Source organism: Anarrhichthys ocellatus, unplaced genomic scaffold, assembly GCF_004355925.1.
Source record: "Anarrhichthys ocellatus isolate YVR2014 unplaced genomic scaffold, GSC_Weel_1.0 scaffold2, whole genome shotgun sequence".
NCBI classification, from domain to species: domain Eukaryota; kingdom Metazoa; phylum Chordata; class Actinopteri; order Perciformes; family Anarhichadidae; genus Anarrhichthys; species Anarrhichthys ocellatus.
This window is the reverse complement of record NW_022280032.1, coordinates 3708962-3721904: the sequence shown is the minus strand read 5'-3', so window position 1 is coordinate 3721904 and position 12943 is coordinate 3708962. Positions and strand designations below refer to the sequence as shown.

Sequence of the window (12943 nt, the reverse complement as noted above, 5' to 3'; positions counted from 1 at the left end):
GTGTGTGTGTGTGTGTGTGTGTGTGTGTGTGTGTGTGTGTGTGTGTGTGTGTTTGCCCTTCTGTTTCTACAGTAGCGTATTATTAGAGTGTGTGTTTTCCCTTGCGAGCGTGTGCGTGTCATAGCAGGTTCACTGTATGGTGACACAGTGAGTGTTGTGCGTTTGTAATGTCTCTTTCTGTTTCTTGCAGGATGAACGGGTGAAAAGGACGACGTGACAGCAGTCACTATGTAAGGCTGCTATATAACTGGACGAATATGTTTCATGTTTTATGTCACACAAAAATGAATCACAGCAAACAACATACACTTTGTCAGACAGCATGCATACACACACACTTAATTACTGAAAAACTGTAAAATATAATTTGATGGGAAACCACAGCTGATGTAAAAATATATCCATTGAGACTTGTTAAAGATCCACTGAAGGACCGATCTTTTGAATTCCAACACATACGGACATTTCTCAGCTCCCAGTTTATTAAAATGTATTTTGAAGCTGCCATTGTGTTAAAATAGAGAGTTTTTAAGGCTGAAAATGTGTCAAATAAAAACACATATTTTTCTGGAATTGTGTTAAATCGACTTGATATTTGTCTTAATGCCTCAGCCATTTCTGAGTTGCTACAGACATGAAAATATGAAATAAGAGGTTCAAATGGACTGTTTTTTTAACAGCACTGCTTTGTTTTTTTCCAGTTCTCTGTATCCTCAGTTACAGCTGCTGAAATGTCGCTGTGGTCATCAGATGAAACAGGACTATAGGTATATATGAAAAAGAAATGTAACGTTGAAAGCGTCTGTATAATAGTGTTGAGGAGATGCACTGAAGCGGTGTTGCTTGTCAGATACTTTAAAGGCTTTGAATATGACTCACTGGGCAGAAATGTGTACACGGAGCTGTCGTTGTTTAGAGTTAAGTTAAGAGTACTGTGGCATTATTTGGTGGTTTACTACTACTACCTTTTTGTGTTGATGTTGCCACTATCACAGTTTTTGGAAGAGTAAAACAGGAATTGTGTGTTGCATGAGTGTGGCTTCTATTGAAAAGTTATCTTTAAGCTGTTACAAGCACGTGGTGTCACAGTAAACTGTGAATATCATCAGTTAAATGGGTCACTGTAGGGTGGACAGTTGTGTGTGAATGACAGGACAGGACAGGACAGGACAGGACAGGGGGGGTGTGCTGGTCTCTCACGTGTGTTTGACTCTTGTGCAAATGTGTAAAACTCCATGTGCAGGGCAGAAGTCGGCCATTTCAATTTGAGAAGCTTTAGCAGTGTTTAAGGGGTTTTGTGTGTGTGTGTGTGTGTGTCGCTGTCCACCTCTGCGGTGCTGAAATGTGTGTTTCAGCACTGCAGTGGTAGACAGCGACACACAAAAGGCAGATAATTAAAACTAGTTAGTTTGCTGCCCTGTAAACTCTGGAAATACCTGTGTTTAAACTACAATATTGCCAACAAAACTTCAGCGGGTATTAACGTAATTTATATTTTAAAAAGTGGTTGAAATCAGTGATGATAGTTGGGTGTTTTTTTAAATTTATTTATTTTTATCAGTTTGAGAAATTATCTGTAGAGAGGAAACAAAAGAGAGGACTATTTTTATATCTTTAAATTGTTGGTGCTCAGCTAAAAAATCTTTACTTAATGATTAGTAAAATTAAAGAAATATAAGATATAATTTTGGATAAATGTGTGGACAGAGAAGATGCCAGGGACGCTATTGGGTGGAGTAACTGATTTGTCAAGTCGCAGTGTTAAAGTGGACTGTTGGATTTTGTGTGTGTGTGTGTGTGTGTGTGTGTGTGTGTGTGTGTGTGTGTGTGTGTGTGTGTGTGTGTGTAGAAACATGGGGTTAGTGTTGACTCTGACAAGGTGAGAGAAACAGCGTGTGTGTGTTGAGAGGTGGGGGTAGGGGGGCAGAAACTTCGATGGGAGAAAGGCTTTGTGTTGCAGGATTTAAGGGAGGTGGTGTGTGTGTGCTTGGGACTATCGATACTAGGAGGGGTAAATACACTTTACGTTTATACAAAGCAAAAAAAACTGAAAGAGAAAAGTAGACGCTGGAGTTTGTTGTATCGTTGTGGCATAAACTAAAATAAATGGACAGAAAAGTATTATTTATTTGTTTTGCCTGTGTACTTGATATTTAAAGATCTCTCACAAAAAAATGCAACACTATTGTTTCAGAGGCGGTGGACCCGCTGAAATACACTTTCTCTGTGATGTGCTTTGCGTGTTTAAAGTCGTGCAGATTACACAGACACGTACAGATTTTCACAGGGAATTGTAAAGCACTTAATCCACATGTTCTCTTGTTTTCAGCTGTGAGGACACGACCGAGACATAAAGGTGGACCCTCAAAACGTCCGAAGTGTGTGCGTGTACATGTGTATGTGTGTGTTAATTGTCATCAGTTTAAACACACTTTAAAGCCACTCTCTTTCACAACTAAAGACATTTTGATAGCTGTGTTACACAACACTCATATGTATGTGCTGTATTTTAATAGGAAACGTGTTGGCAAATATTTGTATGCAAAAGCTCTATATTAGAGCCTCCAAGTTGATAAACGTTTACTAAATTGGACATTAATGTATAATATGTATTGTGCAACTATGCCAGAATGTACCAGTGCTGGTAAAGTATATATTTTTTGTGACATATGACATTTTTGTAAATATATATTTTTACTCTGCAGACTGAGAGGCAGCTGCTCGGAGATGCATTTAATTTATTTCACCCGGTTTGAAATTGTTACACAACTTGCTGCTCCTTCCTCTCGCTGTCACGTTGACTTCGATCCCTCCACTTGTGTCAAATAATGCAAGCAGCTGCACGACGGCCGTCGGCGCGTGGACACATTTGTATACTCTTGTCCCTCTGCTGAGTACATGGCAGGCTTTGCTTTGTGCCACAGATCATCCGTGTGTCCGAATTTTATGTTTATTTTCTGTGTGCGTGTGTATGTGTGTGTGAGAGAGAGAGAACGAGAGGGAGACATGGAGTATGGCGGCAGAGGAGGGGGTGAGTTGGAGACCTAAAAGAAAAAGAAGTGCTGTTGCAAATCGCCTTTCTGGGTCGGAGTGCGGAACAGAGGGCTCGTGCTGCGGAGGAGAAAAGTCGTGACAGCCAGTGCTGGAACATCCAGCGTTCATGTGCATGCAGATGCTAAACCGTTGATTAAAGCGATGGAAAAAAATCCCATGCCTGTCTGACTGTTTATGTAACACACACACACACACACACATCACATTTCATCTCCCCTTCGGATGGGGAACAAACTACGATGGGGAGGGGGATACTCTCGCGAGAGTAAAAAAAAAGAAAATAAGCGAAAGTTGGACTGGGGATTGTAGTTTTTCCTGTTTGGGGAGCCTGCATCTGCCTGTGTTGCAACAGAGGTGAGTGTGGAAGTAGTTTTGTGGCGAAACACGGGCGGATATGTGCGCTAAGATGCCTCACTGAACCTGCTTCCACATTTTTTTTGTGGTTATCAGCAGTATGATGCAGGCGGAATACCTAAAATAGACGAATGACTCATGTCTAGGTGGGAGCAAGCTGACCTCACAGACTGGCACCACTTTAGCCAATAAACTGCCTCCCAGTGCCCTCCGAGGGGCGGGAGAAGCAGCACATATTTCACCAATGAGAGCATTCTTTCATTCATAAAGCGGTGTGGGCAGTTTTTTATTTTTTCCGAAAGCGTGGGTTTGGAGGGTTTCATAATCCTGACTGAAACCGACAAACCTGCTCCGGTGAGAGCCAATGACAGACTCCGGATGGGAGCTGCCGTAATGTTTGCCCAATCGCTCCTCGTCCCGGTCTCCCTTTGACCCACCCTGCTTCATAGAGAAAATCGAATGAATGGGGGAAGCTCTGGGCGATGATCGACGCGCAAATGCATCCAACCGGCGGGGCGGATCAACTGAGGGACGTCTACTGCAGCCAGTGAGGAGCAGAGGAGGGCGGGGCGGAGCACTTTAAATCAGGCTAGACAAGTGTTGGGGGAGTGTGCGCGCGCGCGTGTGTGTGATGCTACAACCTCCTTATAAAGGGACTCTCTCTCACGTTGTGGCTTGGAAATTAGAGCACATTGCCTAAAATTGAGGTCTCCACACACACACACACACACAGAGTCGCCGAGAGCCTCAACCATGAACTGGATGAACGTTGAGGAGACGCTCCGCAGGGCCGAGGCGCCTCTCTTCTGGGTCGGCGCGTTCACCGTGGCCTCCCTGGCGCTGTGGCTGCTCTACAGGCTGCTCTCGGGCTTTAGGATCTGGGTCTTGGGAAACGGGCAGCTTCTCTCTCCGAAGCTGGGCAAATGGGCAGGTGAGTTCGGGTTCACATCAGCTTTCACGCCACCTGCATCACGGTCACGAAGAGGGCAGCTCACAAAGTAGGCAGGTGGACTCGACGTGCAAACACCAGAACGAGTTTTTTTTTTTTTTTTTTGTTTTTTTTAGCTCAAACTTCACTTTGGCACAAAGGAGAGCTGCATTCTGGTGCGTTTTTTTTGTGTGTGGCTTAATTCAAGGGGAGGTTGATGTTGCGTAACAAACGCAGGTAAGCAGCTGATTGACTGGCAAGATAATGGTCCTTATTAGCTCAATTGTTTTTTTTTCTTCTTCTCCCCTCCCCAGTCAAACACAGCACCATCTGCTGTGAGGGGCTCCAGTCAGCGTTTTCACCCACATTTTGGAAGCAGGGGGGTGTGTATGTGGGAGGGGGGGATACCCCACATTGGTGAGCCAGGAGCCAAATTGCGCAGGCTATGCGCACTTTTCAGGGAGCTGTGTTATGTGGGTGAGTTCTCTCTCAGCCAGCGCACTACTGAACCACGTTAGCCCATCAGCAGGATGTAGGACAAACCCATATGTCCAGTTAAAACGTGCCCTACATCTAGATCATTTTTATAGCCTTTGACTTCTCAAAATATGTCACATTGGGGTTGTTTGTCCCACAAATTGACACTTGTGTTGATACTGCTGTTTTTTTTGTTACTTTGTATATGTTTTTGATCAGGCGGTGTTTTGTCACGCTTCTGCTTGTGTCGTCGGTTTCTTGTCCCATTCCGTTTGCCCTCCACGTTAGATAAGATGAAAGCCTCTTTCATTGGATTTCACTCTATAACCTACTTTTCTAACGTGATTGGACACATTGAGAGCGAGTTAGCAGTCAAATTAAAGTCTATTTTGGTTTGGTAGAGAGTGGTCTCATAGGAATCGCCCTGCCATGGCTTGACCCATTTCTCCAGTCTCCTGTTTGGTGAAGACTGCTGCGTCTGGAGCCTCTTGCTGCGCAATTTTACCAAGCGCTCCCCTTCGCATCGTGGATAGGTTGATAATCTCCCTCTTAACACCCACTAAACCAGGCGACCCGGATGATTTGAATGCTTGTTGTTGTCTCTTTTTCTTGTAATAACCCAGATGTTTATCTGCACCGTGACGTACTTTGCCTTCAAATCGTCGTTTTTTTTAATGAATGGAGCGTTTAATTGATGCCCTGTGCGCCATAAGAGGCTATGGAACGCGTGACGCAAAGGTAGGGTGCCTTAAGGAATGACTAATGTACGTTTCTTTGTGATTCTGCTGGAATATGCGGAGGAATGCCGGTGCACACCGATGAGTCATGCGCTTGTTCATCTCTTCGTCATCCATTGGTCATGTAGAAATTGTGATATCACCCCCCCTCCCCTTCCCTCCACCTCCTGCACCCCCAGTATCTTGTCAGATGTAGCTCTAACTTGGCACTTTTGGTAACCAGAAATGATTCCTAGTAATTTTTTTTTTGGTGCAGGAAAGAACATTTCTGAGTTGTTGTTTTTAAAGTATACTTGGTACAATATAATCCCTGTGATTCTGTAGAGCTGAGTTTTAAGAGTGCAGGAAATGGTCCAGTCTAAACTATCAGTTTTAGAAAGGATTCTTACTGATCTAAAGGTTCATGGAAACTCTAACTTTTCCACACTGGTCACATTCATTTCATCATGCCTTTTTTATTTTCTTTAACAAGTCAACTTGCACGCCACTCCCTGAAACCAGTTCTTGGCACCAGTCTGACATGCCAACGGTTGCAGCCATGGCAGGAAGTGAACAGGTGGAGGAGGGGAGATGTTTGCTTGGGATGAGGTGTCCAGAGCTTGTTGTACCAGATGTGCAGGTCTGGCTTGCTCAGGTAGTGGTGTGATTTCTTCTTTAAAGACACGTCAAGTAGTGCCACTCCGTGTACCCGCCTTTTCACTGAAAGACAGAGGCACCTGTTGCAACAAGTTAAACGGCCTCTAACCATTGAATAGTGCCGGTATTGTGCTTTAGTTTAATGCCCAGGGTGTATATGTGAAACTGCACTGTCAGAAGTTTCAGTCCTTGACGTATTTTCTTCCACATCCCTTGTGAATCCACTCTTTCTTGCTGTGCAGTTACAGAATACCTCGTGTTAGGGTTTTGCGTCTACGCATGGCAGTACATGTACAAATCCTCATTTGCCTCTTTTTTCCTTTTTTAAGGAATTTTGCTACATAAACATTCTGTCATTTTAAACAAATACTTTTGTAGTTGGACTAAGAAATAAGCCACTGGTTTGGTATCTTTACATTTTTGACTTCATGTGATAATAAAAGAGGATATTGGTTAGTCGAGCAAGTTATTACCCTCCCTCCTAAAAATATATTTTTCACTCATAGAAAGAATTCTTTGACGACCATGCTTTTTAGAAAAATGTCCCACGCCTGGCCACTTGGCTAATCCTTCAAACATGTGCTTTTCTATGTGCACATGGCTGTTGTTGCAACACAGGAGACAACTGGTCAGACCGGTTTGAATGTGTTGTAGGCATAGACTGTATATAAGAAGGGTTGCAGGGGACTGAGGTAAAGTTTGCCTGGAAAGCAGTTGGCTCAGATAAGAGTTAAACCCTCCCCATTTTAGTCCTTTTTTTTTTTTTTTGTTTGTTTAGAGTTTTTCGTGTTCTCACTGCACATCTTTCTGTGCTAAAGCTCTGCAGCTCTCTCATGCAGAGCAGAGCAGGGATTTCACAGGAGTTCCTCTGCTGGTCTTCCCCTTAGTGGAGGAGACCCCTAGCGGCAGAGCAGGAGCATTGCAGCATGATGGAAGGCGGCTTCCCCAGCCTCTCTATACTGCACTGTGCATCCATCCACAGCATATTCACCCTCCCCACCTCCTGTCAGCCCAATCCATGTCTGCAGCTCAGTTTTTGTTGTTGGTTTAACCTCGAGTGGAGGAATGGTAGTTTTTATCATGGCACATTTTGTGTTTTAATTTCTAAGCAGATTTAGAAGAAGACCAACAGGTGCATCAGAGGAATGAGAGATTCCTGAATGTTGGGATCTTTAGTTATTATTTTGAAAGGTTATTTCTTGGTATTTAGCTGTTTTTTTGATGATGTGGTGTTCAACATGTATGCTTTTATTTCCAGTTGAGCAGCTGGAATACTGTAATGTGTACTGGTGCCCAGTTTTCTCCTCTCCACTCGCTCCAGTCTTAACCCCCAGCATCTCGTATTATATAACGGAGCCGGTGTCTGCTCTGTTGTGTGAATGTAAAACTCCATTACAGGGAAGTAAATTAGACCAAAGGGAGCTTTTTGCAAGGTTGGGGTGGGGGATGCGTCTTAGAAGTGCCCCCTCCCTTTTGACATCAGAGTTTATTGAGAAAATGGTCCTATTATGTAAGAAGGATGCAGCCATTCATCAGTACAGCACGAGAGTGACAAAGACTTGGGTCAGAACTTGCAAAAGATTTTAGTTTGAGGTTCCATTTGACTCCAGGAGTGAACATTAGGGGCGTGCAAGGTTATGAACACAAACTGCAGGCGAATTAGAGTCATAGGGCGGCTTTTAATTATGAGAGAATACATTCTTGGGTATATTTTATGAATAGGCATTAGGCTTCATTCATGGTACGGAAAATGCACACGTGAATGAAATGTATTCGTCTATGTGCGTTTCCACTGAGGCAGGGTCTCCACTTCTTCATCCTTGTGTGTGCGTGTGCATGAGAGAGAGAGAGAGAGAACACTGCTATTCATGTGATGAACACACTCTGTGACACGTGCCGGAGCCAGGGATGCTGGGTAAAAAAAAAAAAGGAGAAAAAAAAGAAATCCTCTGCATCTCCCTCATTTCAAGCTCTTCTCCACCCCCCACCCCCACCCTCTCCCCTCCCTCACTCCACCTCATCCATCCAGCCTGTGTGTGTGTGTGTGTGTGTGTGTGTGTGTGTGTGTGTTCCTCTATATCCTGCACTCTCTTTCAGGCTACAGTACCATCTTCCTCTGAGCGTGTTGTTTTCTCTCTAGTTTCACTTCTCTCACATTCTCCATCCATCTCTTTGTGGTGGTTTTTTTTTTTTTTTTTTTTTTAGAATTTAAATACTCTCGTTCAATGAGCAACAAAGTCATCTATTTGCAATTTAGTTGTTTGTGTTGGTATTAATACTGCAGCTTCACAAACGCTTCAAATTTTCATAAGTTATTATAGTGGGTTTTCTGACCACTGCCGAGACTACGTGAACATTTCTAGATATAACTTGTCAGTAACTTTCTTTAAACAAATGATTATTTAAATGCTCTCGTGCTGCAACTTTTCATCATTGATCAATCTGCTGGCTATTGTCTCGATTAATCGTTCGGTCTATATGTCAGAAAATGCCCACAATAAAGCCTGTATAACTTCCTGGAGCCCAAAGTGACGTCTTGAAATTGCTTGTGTGTCCAACCAACAGTCTAAAAACAAAGAATCAGGTTTACTGTCAAATAAGAGGAAGAAAAGCAGCAAATACTCTCAATTGTAATGGCTAAAACAAGGTAATGTTTGGTGTGATTTATTGATTACCAAAATAATTGCTGCCTCTCTGTCCATCAGCTATAGTCTTTTTAAGCCTTCTACTGTTGGTTTGATTTAGACTTTGAACTTAACCCAAATTTGCTCAACTCTCCTGCTGAACCACATTTTACACACTCCCCAAAACAACAAGGGCATCGAGTGCAATACTAAAGCTGCTCAGTCTCGTTCTCCAAACACACAATACAGGACCATTAGCATATTTGGAATTAGTGGTATATTGCTGCTGTCTGTTAAGTGACACCTTTCTATGCCGGTTTCATTCCAACATGCCAGAAAGGCATATTAGTTCAGTTGTCTGTTGAAATGTACTCTCAAGGTCAGTCTTTTGTGGGACAAACCTGAGAAGAATGTATGAAGTCATGTTCTCATTGAAGTCATTGTGTAACCTCCATAGCAGCCACATCAATAACCTGAGACGCGTTTATTGGATCCTCACACAGATGGTAAGTTTTAGGAACTGGCTTTTGATTTTAAGTTGGTCTTTTTTGCGATGGGAGTTTCGGTCAAACTCTGTTTGACTGTCGGGTTATGGTTTTTGACGTGATTTGGCTGTAAGCTCATGAACCCTTGATGGATGAAACAGTATCTGTTCGTAGGAACAGCGGCATAACAATCATGTACATGTATTTGCTCCGTCATTGCATCATCCACCTGATAAACTAGATAGTATTTTTTTTTTAAATACAAGCTATACTCTTAAAGTATCTTTTCATTTTAAAGGATCTTCGCATCAATTTCTTTTCATCAATTTGTCTTGAGTCACAAAATGGCCTTTTCACTCGTGCAGCAGTGACGGCCGAGTGTTTCCGTACCTCCCACCAAAGACTCCAGCAGGTGATTAACACTCCTTCAGTCAGAGAGGACGGACTAATGAAGCGAAATCACCTGCTGTCTGCTTAGTTTGAACTGAAATCCACACAGTACAGTCCGTCCTTAATGCCCCCCGGTCAAACAGCTAAAGTTTGTTCTCTGCACAGAAAGACTCAATCCAAGTAATTGTGGTGAAGGAAACCATTTATTTTTAAACGAGCCATGTGACGGGAGGAGAGGGGGGGTGGGGGACGCAACTATTTTTTGCTCTGTGCCCAAATATAGATGCTGCTTCTATCTTGGGCAGCTCTGAAGTACATGTTCTCTGTCTCTCACCCTCCCTCCCCTCATGTCTCCCTCTCCTCCCCCGGCCCGATCAAGCTTTATTTTTGTCTACTTTTGTATCACCCATGTGACTTTCCTCCCCTGCTATTTAAAGCAGGCAGTGTCTGTGTGTTTTGAATGTCGAAGGTGGCGGATGGAGAATGGAGTGTGTGTTTTTGGGTGAGGGTTGGAAGAGGTGGGGGGTGCTGCTGTCTTTGGATCTTCTGCTGCATCCCTCCCTCCGTCCTTTTTTTTTTTTTTTTTTTTCTCTTCCTCTGAGGTGGGAGGGGCTGCTCGTTGATAGGCGAGTTTGGGGTGCGACAGATTATATAACAGCACGTAACGAGAGCGTACGGGGCATACGAGGACCGCAGTCTGTCCTCACTGAGAATCTTAATTGGGGATTTGGTGTGGGGGGGGTTTGGGCTCTGTCTCGCTCTCTTTGCATAGGAAGTTGAATCCAAAATACACCCAATCACCCTGTGGGTAACTGATAGTCAAGACCATGCCAGCATTCTCTACAACTAAACACACTACATCTGCTTATTTTACTAATCGGCACACCAGAATAATCAGGGAATTTAAAAAGAAATCTGAATCTCTATGAAGATGATAACATGAGTTGCTCATCCTCACACACATGCCTTCTGTCATGCATTCAACATTGATCTAAATCAAAAGATTCTTCACATGTGTCGGTGGGTTTTTGTGGTCGCCCTGTTTAGTTTTAGTTTTTTTTCCCACTGCTCATGAGATCAGATCTTGTGTTTTTTGTTTCATTATCTCCCAGCCTGCAGTGCTCATCTGGGCTTTAGGTGGAGGGCTGAGGATGCAGCAGCCTGGTCGTCGTGGTGATGCTGATGGTGGTGGGGGATCTTGTTGGTATTCAGGTGCTGCGGCAGGCAGCCAGGCAGGCAGGCAGGCAGCTCCCAGACGAGGCAGTGCAGGCGCGCTGCTATTTTTACTCCTCCTGCTGCTTTTTTTAGACCCTCGGAATAGTGAGCAGGCAGCGGCAGGGGCTGCTCCACTGGTGAGGAGGGAGGGAGGGAGGGAGACAGAAAAGGCTGGGCGATGTCAATACCTCTGGACGTGATGTGCAGCACTGAGCATGGCGGAGCAAATGCGCCCCCGTCAGGCCGCTTCGGAGCCAGCATGCTGGACCAGTAAGGCGTTGGGATGGATGGAGGGGAAACTGGGAATGAATGAGACAGCAGTGCACGCATCCCCCTCCTCCAGCACACGCATGAATACATTCATGGATTTACACGCGGCTCTTCCCCAGCCTCTCCCAAATCTCCATATATATATATTTTTTTTCCTTTTCTTTCTCCATTGTACACATCACGCTCATACGTGGTTGCCCCGTCAACACACGTTCAACCCTTTGTTGTCGGTGTGCGTGCGTCTTCTCCGAGCGTCAGGAGCGCTGCTGTCAGTCACATGCTCGCTTGCGTAGATCTTTTTCTCTTTTTTTACATTACATCTGTGTGTGTGTGTGTGTGTGTGTGTCACAGATGTAATGCGTTATTCACGTGAGGGGAATTAATTCCTGCTTGGAGCACTCGGGTGTTTGATGTACAAGCGGAACACAGTGTCCAAAAATACCATTTGTATGGTTCTGTCACTGTGGAAAGAGTTGACTTTTTTATTTCCCTCTCTGTCGTTTGTGCAGTGTCCAGCGTAGATTCATGGTTGAAGGGTTGCCAGTTATTGGTGGAACAATTGGCATCTATTTTCATTTTGGTGTATTTGAGGCGTGGCTGATAATCCGGAATACTTGCTTTTGTTCGTGTAATCGGTGCACTAATGGCAACTCAAAGTCAAAAAGGAAATGTCTTGAGACTCGAGAGGAACTCTGTCCTCACCGCACTGCCCCCCCCGCCGTTACACACACTTCTCTCACTCACTCCGACAACGTTTATTGAGAAAATGGTACTATTAAATAATTAGTGGGAGGAGTGTAGTCATTCACAAGTACAGCACGAGGGCCTGGGGGGTTGTGGGGACTGGGCATTAGACCCGGGGGGGTAGACAAATGCAGATTTTAAATTCAAAGTGAAATCACCAAACCAAATCTGGCCTCCCACTTCAGATAAAACAAGTAGACATCTGTCCAAAATAGTTTGAGTTTGAATGTTTCAAGTCACCTTATCGTAAAAATTATTGTAGTTTACAATTTTTTTTGAGTTTAATTACAAATGTAATCATGTGCCCTGACAGCATGCGAATGTTTTGCGAAAAGATTGATTTTAATGAGTGTAAAGGCCCATTCTCAGGTTTTTAGTCGTTGTTTAGTGATGAGACAATCAAGCGATTAGTGAGACCAGAAGATAAGAGTTAAGACTGACCCTGTTCAAACGGTCATGCCACACTTGCGTTTCAGTGCATAACACATTCTCGCACGCCTCTCCTCTGTCAGGTTATATGGTTGAAATGCCGACGCTGTACGTGCATTTTGACACATTCTCGCACGCAAGGTGCAACTCTCTGCACCTGAAACTCAGTCATGCGAGCGGGTGACATCCCAGCGGCCTTTCTTTGGGATAAATTTCTGTCCTATGTGACAGGAATGTGGCTCTTCTTGTTGTAGTTTTGTGTCTTTTTTTTTTTTTTTCTAGTTCAGTTTCAGGTGACAGTCATTTCTCCCTCCTCGAAGGTACCGTAAGGCATAGTTAGAGAAGCTATTTCTCATCAGTCAGTCCTCACTTGTTGGCACAACATGTCTCAGAAAAGGTTGTCTGGCTGTTGCCATCTAGCAACCTTGTAACTCCGGTCGCGTTGACTTTTCATGATCTAAACGGTTTCATCATCCTCCTCTCAAAACTTGCATGACTGTCACCAGAGAGGAGGCAGATTTGTTTTTATTACAGTTCCTGGCGTGCGTGTGCGTGTGTGTGTGCGTGTGTGTGTGTGTGTGTGTGTGTGTGTGTGTGTGT

The 12943-nt window shown here is 44.0% G+C and overlaps 1 protein-coding gene across 1 annotated transcript in view; it reads left to right on the top strand.

Annotated features, from left to right (window-relative positions):
• The first annotated feature begins 4005 nt into the window (after window positions 1-4005).
• hsd17b12a (hydroxysteroid (17-beta) dehydrogenase 12a) overlaps window positions 4006-12943 on the top strand; it is an 18800-nt gene continuing 9862 nt past the window's right edge. The window contains exon 1 of the mRNA XM_031866356.1: window positions 4006-4339. Within this exon, the coding sequence (XP_031722216.1) occupies window positions 4162-4339 (178 nt within the window). The 5' untranslated portion in view covers window positions 4006-4161. The remainder of the gene's footprint in view (window positions 4340-12943) is intronic.